We start from the raw sequence: 27,853 nt of genomic DNA, 5'->3' as shown, positions 1-27,853 counted from the left end.
AGACAAGGCTAGCAGACGACCACGCTCGGATGGTGTTTTTATGTGCCACCGACACAGGTGCCAGACGAGGCTGGCGAACGGCCACGCTCGGATGGTGTTTTTATGTGCCACCGCCACAGGTGCCAGACAAGGCTGGCGCTCGGCCACGATTGGATGGTGATTGTTACGTGCCCACAGCATGGAGGCCAGTCGGTGCGGTACTGGCTACGGCCACGTTCGGATGGTTTTCTTGTGTGCCACCGGCACTGGTACCACAAAGATACAAATTCCATTGATGTTCATCTATTTTGATTTTGTTTGATTTTCACTTGCCTCAACAGGTCTTCACAAGTGTCACAAGAAGGAAGGTATGCACAGGTGGACTGACTACGTCCCAGGTAGGGGCCACGGGTTATGGCCTGACTAGTCTTGCCGGGTCTTCTCACGCACAGCATACTTCCATAGGTCTCGGTCTCTAGTCATTTCCTTGGTGAGACCTAAAGTTCGTAGGTCGTGCTTCATGTAAATTGCTTTTCAGTGATGTATCTACATTAAATATAATACATAGATGGCTATTTTAACTCTTTCGCATTTAAACCTGCCATATCTGCCCCAAATATTCTACCTCCTTTATGTTCAAACTGGTCAGGTCCAGCCCCTCACACCTATGTGATAATGTCATTCTTTAAATAAACAATCACATCATCAAAATCTTGAAGCTGTGAGATAATGCATGATGAACTCAAAAGAATGTGAATAAATATGTATTACATTTGACAAAATAAGCTCTAATGGTAAAGAGTTAATACTGCTTCTATTGCATATAATGGATTTTAATTCAGCTGAGCACCTTTTTGCAATGCCAGTAAATGTTTTATTCCCATTTTCTATATATCAGAGACAACAAGTCTCACATTAAGCATGTGGCTGGCTGTGAGTACATGTTGTTGAGAAGGCCTGACAAGGCTGAAATGCTGGGGTGAATTTTTTTCCTTCCTCTAATGTATATTGTGTTTTTAAACACAGCACGTCCATAAGAAATGTTATCTCCAGAAGAATACCACAGTAAATTGCTTTTCAATGATGTATATACATTAAGTATGATACATAAATGGCTATTTTCTTTATTGAAATCTAATTTACTATTATAATTGTTTCTCCTACCTCTCCTAAGACACTAGCATTAAAGTAATTGACTAACCCCCATTCCCTGAACTTGCTGGCCTTGTGCCGAAACTTGAAACCATTATTACATGTGGATCAAGGCAGCAAGCTGGTAGGATTGTTAGCACGCTGGGCAAAATGCTTAGCGGTATTTTTCCCATTGATATGTTCTGAGTTCAAATTCCGCCAAGGTTGAATTTTCCTTCCATCCTTTTGGGGTCAATAAATTAGGTATCAGTAAAACATTGGGGTCGATGTAATTAACTAGTTCCCTCCCACCAAATTTCAGGCCTTGTGCCTTTAGTAGAAAGGATTATTATATGTGGATCATCACCTTTCATTTCAGAGTTCATATCTCACTAGTGAAGGCCCTGTATATTATTTTCCTTATCAATTACATCCTGTGATAAGTCAATCAGTTATGTATACTCCCTGTTTATGATATTTTCACTACTTATTAAATGCAAAACTCAGTTCTTTTCATTTTGTTGACCTTATATACAACTATAATGTGCAGTTGATCACACTCCATATTTCAATGATAATAATATGATAGTATGTACATTAATAATTGCTTTAAATTTGCAGGTCGCACTCACCAGTTACGGGTCCATTGTGACCACATAGGACATTGTATTGTTGGAGATCATACCTACAGTGATAAACAAGATACCAAACCATTTCGAATGATGCTGCATGCTTACCAACTGAGTGCACCAACAGCACTTGAAAAAATTGATGTTCAAACTGAAGATCCTTTTACGCCTGATAATTGCCCGTTATGGGAGCCATCAGAATGTTTTTCTGACTATTCAGAAGCTGTTGTCAATTTTGAGTCTTCAGAGGCTAGTAAACAAAAAATTGTGCAAGACAAACCAAAATAGTAGACATCATGAACTAGTCATACTAAAAATGAAATTGCCAGAAATAGAAGAATAGAATTTAAAAGAATGAGAATCTGCCAGAATCTTCCAAAGAACTACACACCTGTTTTCCTCTTGAAACTTATCTCCAAAATAGGAGCTAAATATTAAGGTATTAACCTTAAGTATTCAAAGAAAACTCAGAAAAATTCATGGCACTGCAATTTAAAAAAAGAAAATATTTTGGTAATGAATTACCCAAAATAAATGTCAATGAACTATAGCATAATTTTCAATAAAATAAGATGAATTGGTGGAATTGACTGAGATGGCATAGCTCAACCCTTTACTCCTCTGAGTTTAATGAAATAAGTTTTATTATTAAACATAGTTAAAAATTACTTTCTCTCTGGTCAAATGAAATCCCTAAAAATTAACTTGGGATGAGCATCATTGAATATCATTTAATGTATGTTATTTTATCTTTTACTTGTTTTATTTTTTACTTGGATTGTGGTCTTGCTGGAGCACTGCCTTGGAGGGTTTTAGTCAAACAAATCAATCTCAGTACTTTTTTTTAAATTCTGGTACTTACAGGGGTTGACAAAATAATGGAAACACCTTAAAATTTCGAACAAATTTATTTTAAAATAGTGTAGGACTGCCTTTGGCAGTAATTACAGCTTGAATTCTACGAGGTATGGACTCGTACAAAGTTTGAATCGTTTCCAAAGGAATTTTTGTCCATTCTTTAGCTAAAACAGTCTCCAGTTCTTGTAGTGATGATGGTGGAGGACATCGACTCCTTACTTGTTTTTCTAAAATGCACCATAAATGTTCAATAATATTGAGATCTGGGGACTGTGGTGGCCAGATCAGATGTTCAACTTCGCTAGAATGTTCCTCATGCCATTCAGTAACAACTTTAGCTGTGTGAATTGGTGCATTATCATCCTGAAAGATTGCATTTCACTCTGGAAACAGTTCTGCAACCATAGGATGAATTTGATCAGATAAAATGCTTAAATAGTCTTGGCTATTCTGCCATGATGGAAACCATTGGGCCGGCAGATTTCTAAGATATAGTTCCCCCCCGAACATCACAGATCCCCCTCATGTTTAACAGTTGGAAGAAGGCAGTCTGAGTCAAATGTTTCTTTTGGCTGTCTCTACACATATACTCGGCTGGTGGTCGGAAATGAGGTAAAGGTTGGCTCGTCCGAGAAAATAACATTCTTCCACTGCCCTGGGGACCAATTGTGTTGGCTTTTACTCCACTTTAAATGCTTTGCAATGTTTGTTTTTGAAAGTAGTGGGTTTCTGATTACAGCCCTCCCATGAAATCTGGCTTTGTGCAGCTCCAGGTGAACAGTTTTTGTGAAAACTAGGTTCTCAAGGCAGTCATTAAGCTCTGCAGTAATTTTGGGAGCTGTATTTTTGTGATCCTTTCTAACAATTTGCATAAGAGTCCAACAGTCCCTATCTGAAAGTTTTGGTTTTTTCCAGAGTTTTGTTTTGATGAAGAGCTTTTTCCCACTATCCAAAGGCTGTCATTACTTTTAAGACAGTACTTCTTGATGCACCAAACATTCGGCTGTTTTCGTGACACTAGCGCCTGCCATATGAGCACCAACAATTTTACCTCTTTGAAACTCCAATAGCTCTGTCATTTTATTGAATTTTAATTACCTTTTTCTGATGATATCTGAAAAGAAGCAGCAATTTTATCAAAACACATCAAGCAACACTAATAATAAATCAAAAAGCATAAAAATAAACAAGCTTTTGATGGTTTTACAGATATTTCAAAATTACGATGCTATGATGCTAGGTGTTTCCATTATTTTGTCCAACCCCTGTATTTTATTGATCTCTTTTGCTGCACTGCTTAGTTATGGAGATATAACCAAATTAACATTGTACATTATTTACATTTGACAGATATTTATCCTCATCTTGTTTGTTGTTAACACAATTTTTTGGCTGATGTACTCTCCAGCCTTCATCAGGTGCCCTGGGGGAATTTCAAACCTAGATTCTCATTCCTAAGATATTTTTCCGATGTTATTATTATTATACATGTCACTGCCTGGAAATGAACTCGGAATCTTGGTGTTAGTATAGTAGCCCGCACTCTTAACCCCGATGCCATATGCCCGTGGGCAATTATGGAGTGAATTTTAGGGCTTATAAATCTAATATTTTCCTATCCTTCCTTAACACCGGTTCCCATATGCTATTCATATCTGCTCTAGATCATATGGCGTAGTGGTTAAGAACGCAGGCTACTAACCCCAAGATTCGGAGTTCAATTCCAGGCAGTGACCTGAATAATAATAATAATAATAATAATAATAATAATAATAATAATAATAATAGGAATGATAACCCAGGTTCAAAATTACCCCAGGACATTTGAGGAATAGGATGGGCAAAGTTCAGCGAGCTACTACATTTGTTAGTAATGAAGGCCCTCTCTCTCAGAGTGAAAGGCAGATTGTATGATGTCTGTGTTTGAACAGCTATGCTACATGGCAGTGAGACTTGGGCTGCAACTACTGAGGATATGCAAAGGCTTGAAAGAAACGAAGCCAGTATGCTCCAATGAATGGGTAATGCCAGTGTGCGTATACGACAGTGTAAGTGATGAGAGAAAACTGGGTGTACAAAGCATCAGATGTAGCATGCAAGAGAGAAGACTGTGCTGGCATGGCCATGTAATGCGTATGAATGAAGACAGCTACATCAAGAAGTACTGACCTCAAACTGTAGAGGGAACGTGGGGAAGGGGTAGATCCAGGAAGATGTTGGATGAAATGGTGAGAAAGGATCTACAGACATTGGGACTCACAGAGGGGAAGATAGGGGATTGAGGCTCCTGGTGTTTTGTTGTGCTTGAGAAGACACATCAAGCTAAGTAAAAGCATGGTTATCCTTGCATACAGATTGTTTCTTGCATCCCTTTCCAGTTGAGCATTCCTAACCTTGCAGGCTCATGGGTGCTGGTGCTGTGTAAGAAGCACCCATACTATTGCCACATAAATGCACTGATATCAGTGCTGCATAAAAGCATCCAGCACATTCTGTAAAGTGATTGGAGTTAGGAAGAGCATCCGGCCGTAGAAACCATGCCAAGACAGACATGGAGCCTGGGCAGCTACTATCAAACCATCCAACTCATGCTAATATGGAAAACAAATGTTAAATAAAGATGGATGATTATATATATATAAGATATTACAAGAAGCATAAGTTTATATCATATGCTTCATCACTGTGGTTGTTAAGAACTCTGCATTGGATGTTCCAAGTGAAATTGGATGCTTAACTGCGACAGAACTAATGTCAGACATTACTTCTCTGTAACATAATCTAATAAAGCTTTCCTTGATGATCTCTTGTGGTTAAGCATTCAGTTACCTTTGAATATCCAATGCAAAGTTCTAAACAACCACAATGATGAAACATTTATAGGAACAAATAAAATAAACTTGTTTTTCATAATTTCTTGTACATTTGCTCTGTATATCATAACTAGTAATACTACTAAGTATAGTAGTTGTTTAACCACTACACTGGAAGCAAACTAGATGATGGTAATCCATGTAGAGCTCTGAACTGAACAGTAGCAGTCATAAATCTGTTAGTACATACAAGATACACACACACACACTATCATCATCATCATTGTCGTTTAACATCCGCTTTCCATGCTGGCATGGCTTGGATGGTTTTACTGAGGGCTGGCAAGCCAGAAGGCTGGACAAGGCTCCAATCTGATCTGGCAGTTTCTCCAGCTGAGTGCCCTTCCTAACAGCAACCAGTTTGAGAGTGTAGTAGGGTATATATATGTAATTATATATATATAATGATGATGATCATCATCATCATAGGTATCAGCTTGTTAGCTGACTATGACCATCACTGACAAGTTATGTTTCTGGGGTATTTTTTGATGGTTATAGGACCTACAATGGCTTTTAAAGCCTGCGAATGACTTGGATTTTTGTAGCAGATGCAGTATTCATTTTTAATAGAGTTGTTCTGTACAGCACTTTGTGTAATTTCATGTCTTGTGAGTCCAGGTCAGTTGTAAAATTCCCTACTACATTGGTCAAATAAAGGATTAGCTGCTAGAAATTGGTTGTATTCAACCTGAGGCCTTTAAGCATGTTTACATTGGTAACTTATGATGCCAAATCTGGTGAAGAAAACTTGTTTGCATACATCACAGTATATGTATATATCATCATCTTCATCATATTAACGTCCACTTTTCCATGCTTGCATGCCTCCGATGGTGTTTATTAAAGCACGTTTCCTATGGTAAGATACCCTTCCTGTTGTTAATCTTTAATTGTTTCCAGGCTAGACATATTTAACTGTTTGTCTATGGCTAGACATATTTTCACAGAATATTGGAAATGAATGACATTCATTTACAATCATGTGATTTCAAGACAAGGAGACACATACACATGCATATATGATGTGCTTCTTTCTACCAGATCCACTCACAAGGCTTTGATTGACCTAGGGCTATATTAGAAGACACTGGCCTGAAGTAGAGTGCAGTGAGACTGAACCCGAGACCATAAATGCCTGATAAAATGAAGGGCAATTTAGCATATAGAATAATGTAATACATTGAGTGCAAATAAATTGCTATGCTATTGAAACATTTGTAGAGTAAAATGAATTGTTGAATGTCTATTCATCTTCATTTATTATATGTGCTTGTGTGTGTGTTTGTTTTGCAGAATGGCTGAATGGTTTAAAAAGTGTGTTTCTTAAAATTCACCCAAGATGCATGTGTGTGACATCTTGGATAAATGTCATTTTCTATAACCTCAGGTCAATCCATACCTAGTAAGTGAAACTGGGGAAAACAGAAATTGTATAGAAGCCTGTTGGATGGATTATATCTATAATTCAAATGTACAGCCTTGTCAGTCACTGTGTCATGCTGATTCTGTCTGACAATTATGTTATGGGTACATGTTTACATAGAATACTTAGCTATTTATATGCTAATTGAATGAGCTGGAATTTCAGTTGATCAAACAACTGAATAGTATTGTCAAATCAAACAAATGGACAATGGACATCAGTTAGAACAGTAATAACTGAGTGAAAAATGAATATATAGTGTGTTTATTTGGCAAAAGAAAAGCAACAACAAAGAGTTATCCATATTGGTTTTCAGTTATAAACAGATGCTGATGCTTTTTCCTATATATATATAAATGGATGAATGAATTATTCTTTGTTTACTGTTAACATGGAAAATTCAATAAACAGTTACCAGGGTAACAAAATTCATGCAAGTAACACGGATGAAGCGACCTATTCAAAGGTAGAAACTCCAGGTTAATGTGCAGTAATTTATGTAGTATAAGTAAATAAATGGAGTTGAATGCAAATGTTATTAAAATTCTTTTACTTTCGATATATGTTTCGAAGACAACATTGGTTTTATTCCAAAGGAATAAACGGTGTAAAATGCAATCTTCTCATCAGGAAAGAAAGAGAGCCTATCTCAACAACAAGACATTATAACAAGGCTCTCTTTCTTTCCTGAGAAGATTGCATTTTACACCGTTTATTCCTTTGGAATAAAACCAATGTTGTCTTCGAAACATACGTTGAAAGTAAAAGAATTTTAATAACGTGTTCAACTCCATTTATTTACTTATATATATATGTGCATAGCTCAATGGTTTGACGTCAGCCTCACAATCAGGAGGTTGGGAGTTTGATTTCCTGACTGGGCTGTGTGTTGTGTTCTTGAGCAAGACACTTCATTTCATGTTGCTCCAGTGCACTCAACTGTAGAAATGAGTTGCAATATCACTGGTGTCAAGCTGAATTGGCCTTTTCCTTTCCCTAAAATAACATTGGTGTTGTGGAGAGGGGAGGCTGGTGTGCATGAGTAACTTCTGGTCTTCCATAAATAAGCTTGCCCAAACTTGTGCCTTGGAGGGGAACTTCTTTGGTGCAATCCCATGGTAATTTATATATATATATATCATCATCATCATCATCATCATCATCATCGTTTAACGTCCACTTTCCATGCTAGCATGGGTTGAACGATTTGACTGAGGTCTGGCGAACCAGATGGCTGCACCAGACTCCAATCTGATCTGGCAGAGTTTCTACAGCTTGATGCCCTTCCTAACACCAACCACTCCGAGAGTGTAGTGGGTGCTTTTACGTGCCACCGGCACGAGGGCCAGTCAGGTGGTACTGGCAATGGCCATGCTCAAATGGTGCTTTTTATGTACCACCTGCACTGTTTACCAAATTACATCACTGATAGTACCTATTTACAGGTAAGTGAACTGGATCATTTGAATGTCTTGGTCAAAGATTCAGTACAGCATCAGTAATGACAGGATATGAATCAAAATTGATGTAATTAGAAGTCTGATACTCTCTGGAAGACACATAAAAAGCAAAATTAAAGTTTAATTCATTAGTTATCCAATAATTTCAAGAATGTAGATTATTGAGGTTTGTTTCTGTCTCTTCTGTTAATCCTGATATATGGTTTGGTGTTATTCAAGGTTGAGATCCTATAGATATTCATATTCCTTATGAGAGAAATGGATAAATACCTGATGAAATGTATTGCAGCAAGTAATGTTGGAAATAATTCCCACAGCCTTTGACTCACAACTAATATGTTGTCTGGTCTTTGTGTTTCTCATAAAAATATATAAATTCAAAAGAAGCATTATGACTGAAGTTAAGATACTAGTATATTAGTCATGTTGTCAAGGCTGCAAGCATTACTAAAGATATTGTGTTTTGTCCCTCAGCATATCACGTCTCAGCTTGTCTGGTTTATAGCAGGTTTTTCTTCTATCTCATTGTTGTGTGACTGTCAACAAGGCATTGCAACCACAGACAAATGCACATAGTATTATATCATCATCATCATCATCATTGTTTAATGTCTGCTTTCCATCCTAGCATGGGTTGGATGATTTGACTGAGGACTGGCGAACCAGATGGCTGCACCAGGCTCCAATCTGATCTGGCAGAGTTTCTACAGCTGGATGCCTTTCTTAACGCCAACCACTCCGAGAGTGTAGTGGGTGCTTTTATGTGCCACCGGCACATGGGCCAGTCAGCCGGTACTGGCAACGGTCATGCTCAAATGGTGTTTTTTACGTGCCACCTGCACAGGAGCCAGTCCAGCAGCAGTGGCAACTACCTCGCTCGAATGTTCTTTCAAGTGCCAGTAAAGAGATCCTGGTAACAATCACGTTCGAATGGTGCTTTTTACGTGCCACCGGCACAGAAGCCAGTTAGCTGCTCTGGCAACGATCATGCTTGGATGGTGCTCTTAGCGTTGTAGAATAATATGTCTAATTACAGATAACACAACAGCTAAATTTCTCTTCCTTCTAGTAATTCCAACTATTTTGTGTACCTGTGAATCCTAGAGGACAAATCTTAATCTTTAGGTCAACAAACCTGATAAAGAAAGAATAGTCATAATTTGAAATCGAATTTAAATCATATATTTCAATTGAACTGATAATACCAAGGATATTTAATTTTATTTATCATTCCTATATTATATTCTGTTCAGTTAGTTTGTTAACTCCAGTAAACTCTAACTATCCACCAATGTGTAGTCATCATTATCCTCATCATCACCACTATCAAGATGATGAGCTGGCAGAATTTCTAACATGTTGGACAAAATTCTTTGCATCATTTCTTTTGGCACTTTATGTTCTGTGTTCAAATCCCACTGAGGCTGACTTTGCCTTTCATCATTTCAGGATCAATAAAATAACTACCATTTGAACACTGAGGATCAATATAATCGACTTACTCCCTTAAAATTACTGGCCTTGAGCCAAAATTTGAAACCATTGTGATTGTCACTACAAGTACTTTGTATGTATTAGCCATAATGTTGTTAGTTGAAAGGTCTTCAGTATATCACTATTTGTCTTAATTCTGTGGCAGCATGTTTATGAGTCCCAATTGTTTTTTATTCTAATATTGCTATATTTTCTCAGGTCTCCTCCCCTAATCTACCTTTGCCATGGGTAACTTCCACCATTAAACCGTGGTACTTTTCCAACCAACCTTTGATACCCAAGCCCAAATGGTATTCTTAGTCACAATCACATTCCAAGTGATTCAAATTCAATGAAAAGTTGTCTACATTGAATATTCTGAATAAAACAATAATCATCAGGTGTTGATGTTGTTAACTCTAGGTCAACTCTGATTGAGCAGATCTATGATCATAGCATTCTGGCCATGACCTTTCCATCTATTTTGTATATCAGTGACACTGTATAATATAATCTTAAGACAGTAGGATATGAGGAAGATTTGGCTGTTATTTCTAGCAAGTTCTTAGTGACTCACTTATTTAACAGACTTCAAGTGTTGTTAGAAATGCTGTTATTTTAATAGTTTGGCAAGTGTTAATCACTACTTAAGCTAATGATTAATTACCATCATTATCATTATCCTTATTGACTGTTTTGTTTCTATTTTATGCTGAGTTTGCTAAAACTACAATAAAACTTTTCTCTGTGAATTATAGTCTAGTGTCACTTCATCTCTAGGTTTCACTATTTTCAGTTGTAAAGTCAGATTACAGCACCAGACAAAATGGTTTGCAACATTTCTTCTGGCTCTTTACATTCTGAATTTAAATGGCTAATCTTACTTTTCACATTTTTTAAAGTTTGATAAAAGAAGGCCCAGTTGAACATTTGGATCAATGTAACTGACTTCCTCGCTTTACTCAATATTGCTGGCCTTGTGCCAAAATTAGAAAAGTGTAATCCTACTTTTCCAATAGATTTCTTTCATTGCTCTATACACCACACAACTAAATGTTAATATTAACCAAATGTTAATATCCATATTGAAATAATCAATTTAGTGTGAACAATCAATAAAGGCTGGTGATTCTCTTCATAGATTTGTTATTCATTTGATTTTAAGGCTGAGAGTAAAAACCTAGTACTCTAATTGTGCTCCTCCACTGTGTCCACATCAACTAAAAGCTAAAACCCAATGCAGGAGTTTCAATGCAATCACTTAATATGCTATAATTAGTAGCCCAATCTTGTACAAAATACTCTCTATCATTTCAAAAACGAAGTGACATATTGTGTACTGGTAATCCTATATATGAAATATCTGGAAGTGAGAATGGTCATGGCTGAAATATATTTGACCATAAATCTCTTCAGAAACAATAGTAACTAAAATTCAGCAGTTCTAATATTGCAATTATAAAATCTTGTGAAATTACTCAACAAAAAATATTTTCCAGAATTTTCACCTCTTATGCATACCTCAGATAAACATTGTATCAACATATGACTTTGGAGAACTGGGACAAGATGTGCTTCAAGAGGATATAGCTTTGATCTTAACCCTATCTACATACATATAATGATCAAAACAGTTTGATTCAAATTCCATGGTACTTAAGTTTCAAAGCATAAAATGCTTATTATCCACAGCCATTGGAAATTTGAATAAGAAATCTTATACAAATTCCTGATGGCTGAGGATAAGCATCTTATACTTCAAAACTTTAAGTATCCTAGAATTTGAATCAAACTGTTTTGATCCATACATGTAATTACCAATAAATGTGATAAGTGCTCTTCTTTCATTTGTCCACTCACTCGTGTGTGTGTGTTGTTTGTAGAAAACATAAATCTGAAAGAAGACTCACTCTCTAAGATGTAAAGCAGTACGTATTAAAAATGGGAAGGGCGGTTTCCCATCGTTTATGCACTGGAAACCTAAGCTAATCCCATAAACCAGCCTTCCCCATTTTTAATATATATATTATGTGTGTGTGTGTGTATTAATATATAGCAGAAATAACAGAGTAAGTCAAGGTCTGAGAATTTCATGCGTTGGCACTTATCCTGTTTGCACCAACATACCTGTATACACACAGACGCACATTGTATGTCATTCTTTGCTAACTGTTAGACATTGATAGATAATAACACACTATTGGAATGGTGTTATATCGATTTCTTTCAGGACCGGGATAAAAGGACATAGCGTCAGAAGAGAAATGAATTTGCAGCAATCTCGAATAGAGATTGGGTTGCGATCTGGACTCGTCATGGGCGTTTCTAGTGTTCCATGGTGTTCACCAGACGCTGATGGATATCAGTAGAGTACGCTTGATCCTCTGCAGATTTCTGTGAATAAGATGATGTCTTTGCGTAGTAAGTGGTTGAAGGACTTATCAATCTTCTTCAGTAAGGATGATAATTCTACTGCCATAAATATGTCGTTAGTCGGAAAGGAAGGCTAAGAGGCTGGAAATTAATAATTAAACTTCAAGTTAAATAAATGACCTGCGGTTTCTCTTGTATTATTTTGTAATTCATCAAATAGAAATAAACTTCCTATAATACTTAGTATATACAGTCGTCTACAAATTGCAATTTATGAAGGATTTCTATAAGTGATAATGATTTCGAAAATAGAAAATTATTTTCAAGAGCTATTTTAATCGGGGTTTCTCGGTAATTCTATCATGGTCGTATGATTGATAAATCGCGTTAAGAGTTACTACGCAACAAGATTTAAACAGAAAACCGGGAAATGTACCAAAGAACTTAACCGAAAAGTTGATCGTGTATTTAAAAGGGATGGGAAACTCTACAAGACAATGGAGAAAAAAGAACAAAATATCTGCTTTGAATTACCAAAAGCCAAACGATCGAAGAGATTTGGCATTATGTAATGGCCAGCGCCTAAAGAAAATTTATCGAAATTGTTGAAAGATCAACGTGAAAATTGGTGAGCTCTGTCGACACTAACGATCAAGTTCCAGGTATTATCTACTTCCAAACGAATGAATATGAATAATTTTAAAGGAGGGATATCGTGTACCAATTTATGAGGAAAAATAATCGCTCTACCATAAATGGTAGGCTGTCAGCTCAACTATTTTTGATGTTTGGGAAAGAAAGTTTCTCAGTTTACACGACTTTAGAATTGTGAAAACAACAAAGCACGTACAGACGACATGCGTGTTGTAATTATGGAAATAATTATTATCGGTAATTCTCGAAGAAACAATAGGACAAACTGCAAGAAACAATTAAAGAACTTATTCAATGATTGTTTTCCTTTTTGTTGAAAAAACCAGATTTGTTCAACAGCGGTCGCGAGTATAGTCGGAAGGTTGCTTGTAAGAGAGATCAAGGAATATATTTGCATATGCAGTTGGCAAATGGTAGTTAGCATGTAAGATAAAAAAAAATGAATAAACATTTTAAGTGATGGAATAATTAAATCACGTATTTAAAATAAGTTGCAAGTTTCCTCAATTTATCAGTTTACAAATATATAGTTATATGCTTAAGTCATGTATATTGCACAGTTAATACAAAATAGTTTATTTTTTCTTTGTTTAAAAATATATGTTTTACAGCAGAACCTCGTAAATGGATACAATTATCGGTATATTTATTATTCAATGTATAGTTAATGATAGGCCCTATGTCAAAATTATATCGTCACTGAAAACCAATCAGAAAAATTAATACACAAATGTCTAAAAGATGTTATTTAGAGTGATCTAATCCTAAAGTGTTAAAGGCCACATTGAGCGAAAGATGGAATAATCAGAATTGAGAACAGAAAAGAACACGGTAACACGCACAAAAATGTATGAACAAACACACACACAAATACTTGTCTTTGTGTGTATGTGTATATATATATATACATACATACACATACATGCATATATATAATATGCATGTATGTATACATTTCTGTGTGAGTAGTAATAGCTTGGCGGTATTGAAATAATGCTTGAAAGATTAAGTGAGCTAAAGCGAAAGTGAACACAATTCGAAATAGATATTGTGTATGTGTGCGCGCGTGTGAGACACACAGCGCATCCACTAAACCAGACATTTACATCCATTTATTATATTATTGTGGACGTTTCTTTCATACTGTTTCATGTGTCATTTCCATGCAGATATTCACATACATGTATAGATACTCACATTCACATAGATACACAAATACATGCATGTATAGATATACACAATGCCTGTGTTTGCATATATGTTTGTGTGAGTGTATGTACACACATAAACAGCGATTAAACATTTTAAAGCTTCTGTTTAGCTCTACGGATCTGATCATACTGTATTGTATAACTGTCACTATCAGTTACTAATAAAGCATTCAGCTACTGATGTGAATTTACACGTTTTTAAATGAAGTGATATTGATATTGACTCTGGTGATTAATAAAGAAACCGTTATTCCTATACAAAAATTTCCTTATTAGTTATCGATGTTTTGATTCTGTGTTCAAATTCCACCGTTGCCGACTTTATCCCCTATCTTTCCGGGTCGATAAAAACAGTTATATTATGAGAATGATGTTATGAAGCGGATTTAATTGATATATACTTTTCTGCTAGGGAAATTGGCCTTGTCTCTTGCTAAAAGAAATCTTTTTTTTATTCGTAATAAGAATAAAGAATAATAAGAATAAAACTTATGTACTGCTAAATTTATTGTAAAGTCTATCCAGTATATTCCTATTTTTATCTTAAGCCAAATTTTCAAATAATAAACTTCGATAGTTAACAATACAAAAGCAAACAGTTCTTACATAATTGTAAGTATTGTTGGTGAACATCAGTTATAGTTAACTATGTTCGTTTGACTTATATTTTCATTTCAGTTTAAATGACTCGTAAATGAATAAACTGTATAAAATCATAAGTTACAATAATCAAACAGGAAATAATATATAAAACACAATACAGCACACGCACACAGATATATACATATATAATTTCTAAACGTTATATATATATATAATATATATATATATAAATATATATATATAATAATGGGGGAGGCCGGATCATACTATTTCTAAGCGCGTAATATGTAATTTTACAGTATTTTAGGTGGAATTCAGTCCTTCAAATATAAAAAAAATTATTTGAAATAAAAAAATTTTTAATTCAGCTTAGGCTATTAAAATGTGTGTGTGAATGCACAAGTGTATGTTGCAGCGCGTTTTCCTATTAAGTACCTAACTACACCTTTTTCACATTCGTTCACTATAGTTGTTTAAATATATAAATTGCTAAGTGACGTTCACTATAATCTACTCCGACTTTTTTTTTGGAAAATATTTTTTACAAAAGTAGTTTTTGAATAACTACTGCTTCTCCATCATAAATGAATTATTGTTGAATAAAAATTTATTTAAACTGGAATGTATAATCTAAAACTTAAATATCTTTATTTAAAATCTGGCGATCCTAGTTGATTTCCAGGAACAATACATTGTAAATGTAAGTATAAAGCGTCAGGATGAAAATGGCGGGAAATTGAGTTGTCAATAACAATATAGAATTTGAGATCAGCGGTTTTTATTTTTTTTTTTTGGTGAATAAATTTGTAAATATTTCGCAATGTAAAAGAATATTTGTTACGTTCAACAGTAATAAATATAGACTGCAAAGAAATTATTAAAAATGCCGAAAAGGGACGGTGTGTGTGTAAGTGCCGATGGACAAGAGACCGGTTTAAGCCTCTATATATCTGAATACATATACATATATCGGGAACATCAGACAAAAGAATTTTCAGGAAATAAAAAAAAAATAGGTAGTTTGTAATTAAGGTCGTAAATAAAGACATGTTTAGTGTATCTTAATTAAAATTTTGTAACTAGAAAGGAGATTAAATTTGAATAGATAGAGAAAAGAAAAGCAAAATTTTATTTCATTGTGTGTAGTAATTCATTTTCGTTTCGTAAAAATTTTATATTTAGAGTGTAGTGAAAGACTAAACCAAGCGATAATTTTTAGAATTCTCAAATTGCTTATTTTTTTTTTAAATTATGAAATATTTTTAATAAAACGAGCGAGAAAAAGTTATTTTTAAACATAATATCAATAAAATATGCAGTAATTTTAAATAAATCTAAAAAAAAAATTTCAAACTAAGGTAAGTTTTGTTGTTGCGATTAGTTTTGCCTTGGCGCGCAACGGTTGGCTTGACTAAGCTACGCAAGCGCAGATCTTTCTCAGCAGTACTCGTGTGATCATGGCGACTCCGGCCAAAGTAAGCAAAGCGGAGGGGAAAAATAATCATGAAAATGCAGATGAGCAAGCTGGTAAGTTAAAACATGTTCTAGTTGTAAAAATAATAACTATAATGGTAATATGTGTGTAACTTTTTTCAAATATTTCCAGAATTTTACGTGATTATTTAACGTCAAGCTTGGCAACTCTTAGTCACATTGTTAAAGAAGCACATGTAGCTTTCATAAGCCATTGTTCCTTGTAGAAAAATTTGAAGAGATGCTTCAGATCTTATTTGACTTTCATATGTTTTGCTGTCATGACTTTTGTTATTTTCCTGAAATTTTTTGTATTCAGTTTATTTAGTCTTAGCTGAATTAGTGGAAGTAGATAAGTTATATTGATAGTTTATTGTTTACTGCATGTAAGAAGAAGGGTGATGGCAGAAAAGCAGTGAAAACGAGGCCCTCGCTGACCTCCTTTGATTAATATTCTGTTAGATGTAATTTTGAATATTTTTAATGATAAATAATGTTTTCAATGTTACAATTATGTTTTAATCGAACATTAAGTTTAAATTACCACTATTTAAAACGGCTTTCCGACCAACACTGCTCTGTCTATAGTGAAGCTAAGATAATCGCCATTTGCAATCTATGTTCCATGCCTCATACTTAATTCATTCGCTTTTATTTGTTTAAATTCCTAAATAAATTAGCAAAGAAAAACGGCGGTAGTCCTACGTTTCGTGATATTTGTGAAATAATTATAGTTTAATGTTCGATCAGTCTTCGTTATTAGTAATAATTCTGTTTAGGAAGATGAGGGGGGGAAGTCTAGAAAAAAGAATTTTTTCTTCCGTTCCCGGCGAAACGTGGTTAAGACTGCATGACCGGAAGTCTTGGTACTGTGGTAGAGCATGTGCTTCAATTTGAATTCATTACCTTAACAGATGCTGTTTCATGTCTTCTATGCTTTTGTATTTGTCTATTTTTAAACTAATTTTAGATTTGTTTTATCCCCATTTATACGAAAATTGCAATGTAATTTTTGCTGTAATAAAAATTAAAATGTACATACACTGATAAATTATAAAGAAATTGATTTACAAAAGTATTAAAATTTGTTTGGAAATTATACTCAAAGCAATTTCAAGATCTATTTTGATTTTCGAACGAGATTTTTTAGATGCAAGATGAACATATAAAAACTTCGTACTTTGTGTATGTATGTGTGTATATATATACATACATATATGTATTTATACTCAGTGTTGCTAGTTGAAACTTTTTATAGCATATAAGAATTAAAAGGAGTTACATGATGAAAATAAATACAAAATCTTCAAAATATTTTTCATAAATTTCACGTTTGGTATCTTGATTGAGAAAAAATAAGTTGAATGTTTCTTTTAAAATTTTATTACTAGACAAAGAGCAGCAAGAGGCAATAGAGCAGATAGATGAAGTTCAAAACGAAATAGACCGGCTAAATGAGCAAGCAAGCGAGGAAATACTGAAAGTAGAACAGAAATATAATAAACTACGTCAACCATATTTTCAAAAGCGCTCAGAACTCATTGCAAAAATCCCTAATTTCTGGGTGACAGCTGTATCCTTTTATCTCAATGTTTCATTTTATTAATGTTATTGTTAACATGTCTGTAATCGATTGAGTTTACACGATTCAAATCTGGTCTGGCATAAATTTTTTTATCGGTTTCACTTAAATAGGCTATCTTTCCGACACAAAGGACTGCACCGCACTGGTACACGACTAATTTCACAATTTTCTTGTGTGTCCGGACCTACATCGGACTACGTTTGACCAATGTGCCTTGCAGTATGTCGAACCCGTAACCACGTGGTTGCAGAGCGTCCTTGTTCTCAGTGATGCTATGTCAGCGTCAGCATATTAAATGTTATTTTAAAAATCAAATTAAGGTTAATTATTGGAATCGCTTTATTGATGTTGAACAGTTATTTGTCTTTAACTTCACAAGTTTGTAAACCATCCGCAAGTCTCTGCTCTGTTAAACGAAGAGGATGAAGAAGCCTTACAATACCTCACAAAGGTGGAGGTTCAAGAATTTGAAGATATTAAGTCAGGCTACCGAATAAATTTTGTAAGTAGATTTTAATTTTTATTTAATCGTTAGGGAGTGATTGTGTAAAGATAGCACATTTTGATGTGAACATTAAAATTGCCAATAGGACATTTTAGCTGCTTATTCTTTTACATGTTTGTCTTTGGAATGTGGCCATGCTGGAGCACCGCCTTGAATTTATAGCCGTATGATTCGATCCCCAGTAATTGTTAAAGCCTGGTGCTTATTCTATTCTGTCGAACGGTTGTTACAGGGACGTAAGCTCATCAACACCGGTAATCAAGCGGTGAAGAGGGTATAAACGGACCCAAAGGCACATAAATATATACTTATATAGGCAGACTTCTTTCAGTTTCCGCCTGCCAAATCTGCTCAAAGCTTTGGTTGGCCTGAAGCTATAGAAAACATTTTGCTCAAAGTTCCACGCGGTGTAACTGAACCCGGAACCATGTGGTTAGGGAAACAAATTTCCTTCCATACAACCACGTCTGCGCCTATTTGTGTAATATTTATGAAATAATAATCAGATATACACCTCATATGAGAACAGTGCAGTTAAATGAAGTGCTGGTAAGCAAGTATTAATCGAGTGGTCTTACTTAAAAAGGTTTTGTCGATAGATTTCTGCCAAATTGTACTTAGATCAACATTATTTAATTCATAAAAATATTGTTTTTTACTGCAAATAAATCATTTAGACTGTTTTGATTTGTTATATTTATTTCACTTTTACAGTGTTTTGACAGCAATAATCCATATTTCGAGAATGACGTTATTTCAAAAGAATTCCATTTGAATGATACGGGAGAACCTTCATCTAAATCAACGCCCATTAAATGGAAGCCAGGAAAAGTAAGTTGTTTCTTTAATTCATAGAATTCATGTAAAGTATTCAGGCATATTTCTTTCCTGAAACTGATTAAATTGAATCATTTGACGTTCATGTTTTCTACTGGCATATAATACATATGTATATGAGGAAATGGTTTTTACTTTCAGGACTTGACCAAAAAATCCAGTCAACCAGGCAAAGGTGGTCGCAAAAGAAACCATGAGGAACAAGAATCTTTCTTCTGTTGGTTTACTGATCATGGTGATGCAGGAGCTGATGAACTAGGGGAGGTGATCAAGGACGACATCTGGCCAAACCCTCTGCAATACTATTTGGTAATTTCCATCTCTAATTGAACCATTTCTATGATATTACCCTTCCTTTCATTCTGTAATGATTATACTCGGGAATTACTTTTTGCAAGATATTAGCAATTTTAGACTGATGGTCACTATTTCACTAGCTGTTGACTGGACATAGTCTGCATCCTATTTTAGTTTTAAAAATGATTGTTTATCCCTTCCTAGGTGTTATATTCCCTAAGGTTGCCTTTGTCAAATAAAACTAGTTAAGACTCACTCTAAAATGGTGCGAAAAACTGTTTTATGTCATTTCTATTATTGATTTCATGGGTTTTATCTTCTAACACTAATGGTTGAAATTAAGGATATTTGACCTCAGAATAATGAAAACAATGAAATAGCTGTGATTATCAGTGTCTAATTTGTTATTCCTCGTTTACTATAAATCCATTTAAAGAAAAATTTCAGTTATTTCACAAATTTATAAATTTTAGCTGATGTTTTAATATTTTTCGTTTTATGTAATTTGAGATCGTATGTTTAATGTTCTAGCCTGTTCTTACCACAGGCTTTTATATACTTTTAAAAATATGTATTTACAAAAGTCTAGACTTAAATCTTTTATAAAGAATTGTCTTAAATATCAGTGTGCATTTCATTTAAAGTATAAGAAGTGTAACACTGTAAATATTTTATTTTCAGGCATCAGAAGTAGAGGAGGATGAAGGTAATGCAGGAGAGGGTAGGTATTTTTCAATGAATTTTGCTTTAATCATTGCTCTATTTTGTTAGACAAGGCAAAACTTTTTTTAAAATTAGAAGATCCAGTAAAAAAAATTACATAATTGGCATTCTATTGGACCTTCATGCCATTTGCAATAAAATCTTTTTAATTCTGATTGATGTGATAGATTTCAGTCTGTGTAATACTTGAGCTTTAGACCTCATTTTGTTTATATTTCGGAAATCTTGATGTCAATATGAAATTTCTGAGGAAGTTAAGCTGTGTCACTTCAAATACATTGTTCAGGCTTTTCTTCTGATCTGAAAATTGCATTTAGATAAAATGAACATTTTAAAAATCTTATTTTCTTTGTCTATGTTGTTCCAAGATATTCATATGACCAAGTTTGAACATATCTAATATGTATCTTATTCAGATGAGGAATTAGATGAGGAAGGCTTAGATGATGAAGAAGGTGAAGAAGCAGAAGATTTTGATGAAGAAGTAAGTAACCAGTGATATTTATGTTGATAGGTTTGTCATATAAGGGAGATTATAGTTTACTTTGCATTTATTAAACCGATCACTTCACAAAGTACAGTTTACCCTTTTTTTCCTTTCTCATAGGATGTTGGGGAAGAAGGAGAGGAAGGTGAAGGTGATGCCGCTGAAGATGAGGAGGAAGAAGAAGGCTAGTTGAAGTCATTCACAACATAACTGGTACTATTGCAGTACTAAGTGTAGTATTGACAGTTGCTAGTTTGTTACCAGCCTCACAAAGTGGTTCAGTATCGACATTCCTCCTGTGTTGACCCACTTCAGCCTCTGACTGTCTCTTGTAGTTTCAAGACAAAAGTAATGTCTTCTCATCTCCCCTATTTTCATTTTTCCTCTACTATATATATATATTTTTTCTTTTTTTTTCCTTTTTAATTATTAATTTTTTTGTCATCAATAAACTGTCCATCACTTCACTTTGGGCACCCTTTTAGAGTTGCTTTGTACTTTTGCTAAAATGAAGAAAACATTTCCCGCCCTTTCTTTTCAACACGTTTTGACCTCCTTCACGTTCATTAATTCATCACATTTCCAACAGGGGTTTCTCAATAAAGGACAAAGACATTCAGATATCTTCTCTTTTTTTTTTTTCCCTATCCCCTTCCTTTCTCCATTCAGTTTCATCACTTCATTTATAAAGCATTATCTCTTTAAAACACTTGACCCAACTGTATATTGGCATTTTTTGTTTTTGCCTTCTGAAGTTCTTAAACATTCGACAGTAGTTTGTATTTGAAGGTGAAATGTTAATTTTAGTTACTGCTTTTGTTGACACCAAGCACAGCTAATTTGTCTAGTTTCTTCTGTTATGGATATTTTTATTTTTAATGTCGTAATTAAGATATTCACTTCATTCAATTGGAATATTTGGCTAGAGTTAAAAAAAAACAGTTGATTACATTTTAAAGATTTAAGTTTAGGACAGCTTTTAGTTTCCGACTCAAACAATTATAACTTTGGTTTATTTAAAAATTCAGTTGATACCAACTGAACTGGCAGCAACGATTATCCCCGTGAGACTCAATATTTTTTTATATGTCTATACCATGGAAAAGGTTTTTAAACAATTGCTCAGTGAGCTTTTGCTTGTCAACTTAATGATTTGCATTTATATAGAACCTTGTTTATTGATTTATTGAAGTTATTTTTAGCTATAAAACCTTGTCAACTTTGGTGTTTTTTTAAAATTAGTGTTTTCTTTCTTTTCTAGAATAATGCTATTTGTAATAAAACATTTTACTTGTGTATCAGTTGTTTTAGAAATCATTGTAGAACAATGTGTGTAGTGGGTTTTCCTTTTTTTTCTTTTTTTTTGACAATGTTTTTAAGATTGTGTTAAGTTTTATGAATGTAGGGCGTACATTAATTGCTAAATGAAAAAATTTCCCAACTTCCATGGGTTCATCTTAAATATTTCTTGTACTTTTGTCTTTTTTTCCCTCTCCTTTTTTTAGTGCTCTTAAGTAATTTATACTTCTGCATAGCAAATATTTTCCCAAATCTGATTTGTCAATTGCTGGCTGCTACATATAACCAGGCAGTTTGTGAGGGTAAACTTGTGTTTTATTCCAATTTTCTCGTCTTCAATGTAAATGGGATTAACAAATTGACACCAAACTACTGTATTTCTAAACTGAAATAAACCGTTCGATGCGACAACGGTGTTGGATGATTTCTGAGTAATTTGATGAAATTAAAGATTAATTCTGCTAACCATTGTTTTTGTTATCTACAATTTTCCTTTCATCTACGAGATGTTCAAGTAATATATTCAAATGTTTTAAAAACTTTTTCAAAGTATTTTATTCCTCCTGTGTTCGCAATATTCAATCCAGTTAAGCAACAGCTTGGTGTTGTAAGTAGACTTGAAATGTTTTCTTTCAGGAATTTCCTTTAATGCATTTTTCAAATGCTGGCATAGATGATATGAAGGTGTATCGAATGTAAATTGGTTGTCTAGCTGGTTTTTTTTATTAGGGTCTTTTCTGTGAGTTGTAATGGAAGTTTACTCTGAGTTTTCACTTTAAGATTTTGTGACAGTTACTTTAAATGATTTTTGTCCTTATTAGTATTGACTTTATTCTAATTAGCTGCTGTTAAGTTGCATTTTCTTCTGAAGGTTTCTGACGGGTCACTAGTTAGGATGTGAAATGTGTGTGTATATGTTTAAATACATGTACACACACTGGTCTGATTCTGACAAGGTATTTCAGCTCAAATTTTTCAAAGTGTACACTTTTATATTATTTTGAACTTTATGCTTGATTGTCACTAGTCTACAATGTGAGGTGCCTACTGCCTCTGCCTTAGATATAGTTTAAATGTTATGGCATCAAGTGTATACATTCTTGATCCACATAGCTTTCAAGATGTTATGATGGAAAATTCATCCTATTATAGCAATAGTACATTGTTCAAACTTGGGATTAAAGGCATTTGAGATTTAGATGAATTTTGGTACTGCCATGAATTTTATAATTGAACTATATGAAAGTTAGAGGTGGATATCTATTTTTTAAGGGAAGTTCTTAAGTATTGTTACAAGGCTAGCAAAATCATCCATACACAAGCATTTGTAGAAGAGTTACTTTGTCATGTATTACTGGAATACATGATGGGGCAGGGAGAATATTCAGTATTTATTAGCTCAAATATGATTGTCACTAGTGGTAATTCTTTTCAAAGAATTCTGCTCAATGTGTAATCTTCCTTGCAGCAAAATAATTTATTCCACTTTACTGATACAAATGAGTTTGCCCTGAATGTTTTGTTTCATTTAGTGTTTGTCAGATTTCAATTCAGAACTAAAGGATAATGGTATATTACACATTTATATAATTCAATTACCTATAGGAATAACCGACATTTATTCAAGTCTACTTTACAGTTTTGAGCTGAAAAGTGCTTGAGCTGAAAAGTACAGTGTTATGTACTTTAATGTCAGGAACAGCATCTTGCCACGATATTGGTTTTTAACCCATGTCACCATTAGCAAAAAACGGAGTGATGTAGGGGTTTTTATCTGGATGCTATATGAACTGCATGTGGCTCTCGTGTAATGCACAATGAGAACAATTTAGAAAATACATGTTTATGCATAACTTATAATTGTAGACCTCTTGTCTTGGATACATACTTTTGGCATTTACACCACTAATAACTTTACAAAATTAAAATTGTCAATAAGGGAGTTATACTTTTTCATGGACTGTAGATTGAGTTGGCTGTAGATTTCTATCCTGAGCTTGGTTATTATTTTTATACAGCGGAAACAAAGCAGTGCACAAGAATGATATGCACAGGTTACACATTAAGTAGCAATAACTGAGGTATATTGCATTTCGCCTGTTTATTTGGATTCAAAAGTTGTATACATCAGTTTCTATTCAAATACAGGTATTTTCTTAATTTGCCTAGAACTAGCAGTCATATCACACTATTGCATCCAAAAGAAAGACCTGAGCAGCAGTCAGTTACATACAAAAGAGATAGTTGTACTTTGTCTTGGTCAGGACTACTGCATTTTACTGTTCCAGTTGAATTCTGAAAATGCTATTTCCCCTACTTGTCATCTACAGTTGCTAGATATAACAGCTAAATTTTCAAGAAAATATCCTTGCTATACAGTTAATGTTCGCAAATAGAAATCTTTGATTGTCCTACAGCTACTTCATCAGGTAATTAACTGGAGTTAGTGCAACATGTGAATTGCCAATACACTAGTTGGACCTAACCGTATGATAGGAAGTCCTCAAATTTGCAATTGTCCAGTGCTTTTTCCTTCCTTAGATTGTCTAGTAGGATTTGAAAGGAAACATTTGTTACAGTTGCTTATTCAGCAGAGAAGGTAGTACCAAAGGGGTAAATTTCGGAACAAAGAGTTTGAATTTAAGATTTCTTTCAGCTAGAGAGATTTTTCTTAGTGTTGCTCCTCTCTATTTACAAATTTATATGTAAATGTTGATTAGTGGAGATGACCTTTTAGCATTTAATCTAGCCCACACATTCTAACTGGCCAGATTTGGCCCAATGATGTCATTCTAAAAGAAAAAATCGCATCAAAATCTCGAGGCTACAAGGTAATGGATAGCTAATTTAAAATGAGAATAAGGATTACATTTATGCTAAAAGGTTAAATTTTAAATTTCCAAATAGTTAAAAAATTAGCCCAATGGTAAATTACACAACTGTAGGTAATCTGCTCAAAGTTGCTTCTTACTGGAAATTTCAGCCAAATCTTCAAATTATACCATGCTGAAGATTATTTTGTAAGGTAAAGAAGAGGTCATACTTGAAAAATGCTTTAGATCATGTGTGGCCCAGAGCTAGTCTATTAACATGCACTGTTATGTACCAGACATTCTAGTACTAGTTGGTATATAGGTGTGCATATTTTTTATTCTATTTGTTTCAGGAACAAGCAGAATAATAAATAGGCACACATGCATAATATACACAAATCTGTAAGGCCTCCTTCAGGATTGACTATACATGCACCTGGAACTTCTACTTTCCAAGGAAGAAGCTGTTCATACAGCAAGTCTCTTAACCAATATTGTCTGAGGTAAAAGCAATTCCTGGTAATAGGCTTTACAGGTGAACCAAGGAAGTGCAATGCTATGAAAGTCTAAGAAAAAGATTGAGAGAATTAGCTTATCTGATATCCTGTGAGACTACCAGGAAGCAGTACTGAGACAACTGCTAAAGGTCACTGTTATGTCTGGCCATATCGTGAGTTGAAGCTAGTGGTCATGGCTTGTAGAAAGTGCAAAGTTGGTGAGAGGAAGTACATTGATTGATTTAGTGTGCAGGTAGGTTCCACTGGGCTCTAGTTATCAGTCAGCCAAGTGATCACAGAGAACTAGAATTAGAAAAGAAGTTTCAGACATGGATACAAAACCTGAAATAAAGGTGCCTCAAAGGCGAGTTTTTAGAAAGTAGTATGCTTATTTCAGGTAGCTAGCCTGGTTTGATTTATAGGAAAGGCGTAGTTATGAGTGTAACCAGTGCAATCTATAGATATGGTGCAGTGGAGACATTGGAAGGTTAACTGCAAAATACAGTGGCAGATGCGAAGCAATAGACGAGCACAGGAAGATCCCTGAAGTTCTCTACATAACTAGCAGGAGGTTCTGTAAGTACAGTAGCCAGGGTAAGGAGGGAGAGTGAACTAGCAAAGGCCTTTTGCTCAGAGACAATGATGCTTGTTTATGAAGTGCCAGGCTGCATAGTTTTGAAAAGTATGTTTAGAGGACCTGTGAAAACTAGAAAGAAAGGCAGCAAGCATGTTGCTGTATGTTCAGTATCAATGTATATGGTTGATAGCTTATGTGTTAAGGGTATAGGTGGAATGCGATGTGCAAACTTGGGGTTTTGGCATGTGAAGTGTAATGTAGAAGTATAGTTGTATAAGAAAAATGGAAAACCTTCACAGTAGAAGGAACCTGCAGAAGTAGGTGTTGAAACTGAAGAAATAGTTGATATTCGGTGCTCAAATATCTACCCAGTTACATTAGCATGTTGTGACAGGCTTACAATGCGTACTGAGTTCTTGCCAAATCTACAATTTCTGCTTCATCCTTCTCACCTATCATGACAACTAGGTTTCTCCTCCACTTGCTATTAACATCTGTTACTCCTTATTGACCAATTCCCATTCTTGTTGATAACCATCTCACTCGCCTTACATAACTTTTAACATCATCCTATCATTCCTCAATTACTCTCTATCTAGTGTATTATTCTGCTGCTGTAAGAAATGTTACTAAGTATCACTACATATATTGCCATTTCTATATTCTGTGTTAAAGACTACACAAATCAAGCTCAATATAACCACTTTGTAGTACAGTTTCTTTGTCTTGAATGGTTTTTCTCGATTTGATTTTATCCCAAAGTAAATCAAAGATGCTGTGACTTTCAAAGAAGATCTAGACAAATTTCTTCAAGGGATACTTGACAAACCACCTATACCTAGACATGTCCCAATCAACAGCTCCCTACTTGAATAGACTATGATGACACAACACTTGATTTCAGATGATAAAAGATCACTTTATGCACTAAAGTGGTTGGCATTAGGAAAATCATGCAAAAGCAGTCACTGGAACACAATGCAGTTCCTGCAACCATCAAATACCAAGGGATCTGATGGATCCAACAATCTGACCCATGCCAGTATGTACCATGGACATCAAATAAAGATGCCTTGCTGTGTGGTTAGAAGCTTGCTTTCCAACCACATGGTTCTGAGTTCAGTCCCACTGCATGACACCTTGGGCAAGTGTCTTCTACTATAGCCTCGGGCCAACCAAAGCTTTGTGAATGGGTTTGGTAGACAGAAACTGAAAGGCCCGTCGTATGTGTTTTGAACCTCTGTCACCACTAGGCAACTGTTGCTGGTGTGTTTGTGTCCCCATAACTTAGCAGTTCGGCAAATGAGTCTGATAGAATAAGTACTAGGCTTACAAAGAATAAGTCCTGGGGTTGATTTGTTTCACTTAGAACGCTTGAAGGTGGTGCTCCAGCATGGCCACAGTCCAATGACTGAAACAAATATACATAATTGCACATACATATATAATCTCTATGAGACCTTAGTATGTTTAGCTGTAAACATGGCTGAGTGGATGGTTAAGAAGCTTGCTTCGCAAAGCATGATTTTGGGCTTTGTGCCACAGTCTTAGATCCACCAAAGCCTTGTGAGTGGATTTGGTTAACAGTAACTGAAAGAAGCATGTGTGTGTGTATGTATGTATATATATTATTATAATATTAGGGAGTATAAATCCAAGCTTACAGTGAAATATTCAATTTAGTATTAAATCAAATTTCACAAGAAGATAATATGGACGCCGAAAATTGAACCGTTATGTAAACCTCCTCAAGGAATGTGAAGACACAGGCTGGAAAGCAGAACATTTTCCTATTGAAGTCGGATGTAGAGGGTTTGTTGGACACCGTGAGACGACTGCTATCGCTAGGCCTAACTCATCGTAAAGTCAATACCACCATGACTAATACCCAATCTACAGTGGAGAAGGCTAGCCACTGGATTTGGTTAAAAAGAGACGATGAGCGATGGCTAGAAGTATATTGAGTTTAACTTCATAACCAGCTGATCTAGCAAGGGGGGCCGGTGCGTTTGATGCCGTCGAGAGGTAGGCCCCGAAACGGCGTGCATTCTCTCCTAATGACCCCATACACTTATTGGCTTCCGGTATAC

General features: G+C 34.8%; 2 protein-coding genes and 2 long non-coding RNA genes across 7 annotated transcripts in view; all 4 read left to right on the top strand.

Moving 5' to 3' along the window:
• LOC115231344 (RNA pseudouridylate synthase domain-containing protein 1) overlaps window positions 1-2,407 on the top strand; it is a 62,652-nt gene extending 60,245 nt beyond the window's left edge. For all 4 annotated transcript variants that reach the window (XM_029801403.2, XM_029801392.2, XM_029801411.2 and 1 more), the window contains exon 5: window positions 1,732-2,407. In XM_029801403.2, coding sequence (XP_029657263.2) covers window positions 1,732-2,027 — 296 coding nt within the window. In that variant the 3' untranslated portion in view covers window positions 2,028-2,407. The remainder of the gene's footprint in view (window positions 1-1,731) is intronic.
• Window positions 2,408-4,285: 1,878 nt separating this feature from the next.
• On the top strand, window positions 4,286-6,717 carry LOC118762114. The gene is made up of 2 exons (XR_004997892.1): window positions 4,286-6,119; window positions 6,475-6,717. It is a non-coding gene; the product is annotated as an uncharacterized LOC118762114 (long non-coding RNA).
• A 1,117-nt stretch (window positions 6,718-7,834) lies between these two features.
• On the top strand, window positions 7,835-26,481 carry LOC118762113. The gene is made up of 3 exons (XR_004997891.1): window positions 7,835-7,847; window positions 25,001-25,003; window positions 26,100-26,481. It is a non-coding gene; the product is annotated as an uncharacterized LOC118762113 (long non-coding RNA).
• On the top strand, window positions 16,039-22,341 carry LOC115227597 (protein SET). The gene is made up of 8 exons (XM_029798378.2): window positions 16,039-16,197; window positions 17,535-17,716; window positions 18,108-18,230; window positions 18,948-19,064; window positions 19,212-19,379; window positions 20,049-20,088; window positions 20,507-20,574; window positions 20,698-22,341. The coding sequence occupies exons 1-8, from the start codon at window positions 16,128-16,130 to the stop codon at window positions 20,764-20,766; spliced, it is 837 nt and encodes a 278-aa protein (XP_029654238.1). The 5' UTR covers window positions 16,039-16,127; the 3' UTR covers window positions 20,767-22,341.
• Window positions 26,482-27,853: the final 1,372 nt, after the last annotated feature.

Source organism: Octopus sinensis, linkage group LG2 (assembly GCF_006345805.1).
Source record: "Octopus sinensis linkage group LG2, ASM634580v1, whole genome shotgun sequence".
Classification (NCBI taxonomy): domain Eukaryota; kingdom Metazoa; phylum Mollusca; class Cephalopoda; order Octopoda; family Octopodidae; genus Octopus; species Octopus sinensis.
The sequence above is the reverse complement of the archived record's forward strand: the minus strand, read 5'-3'. Positions and strand labels throughout refer to the sequence as shown.

Bases quoted from the DNA above. Each gene is read 5' to 3' on its own strand.
- LOC115227597 (XM_029798378.2), top strand. From the start codon at position 16,128: ATGGCGACTCCGGCCAAAGTAAGCAAAGCGGAGGGGAAAAATAATCAT. The intron at 17,717-18,107 runs GTATCCTTTTAT...TAACTTCACAAG, and splicing joins CTAATTTCTGGGTGACAGCT to TTTGTAAACCATCCGCAAGT. The intron at 20,575-20,697 runs GTAAGTAACCAG...CCTTTCTCATAG, and splicing joins CAGAAGATTTTGATGAAGAA to GATGTTGGGGAAGAAGGAGA.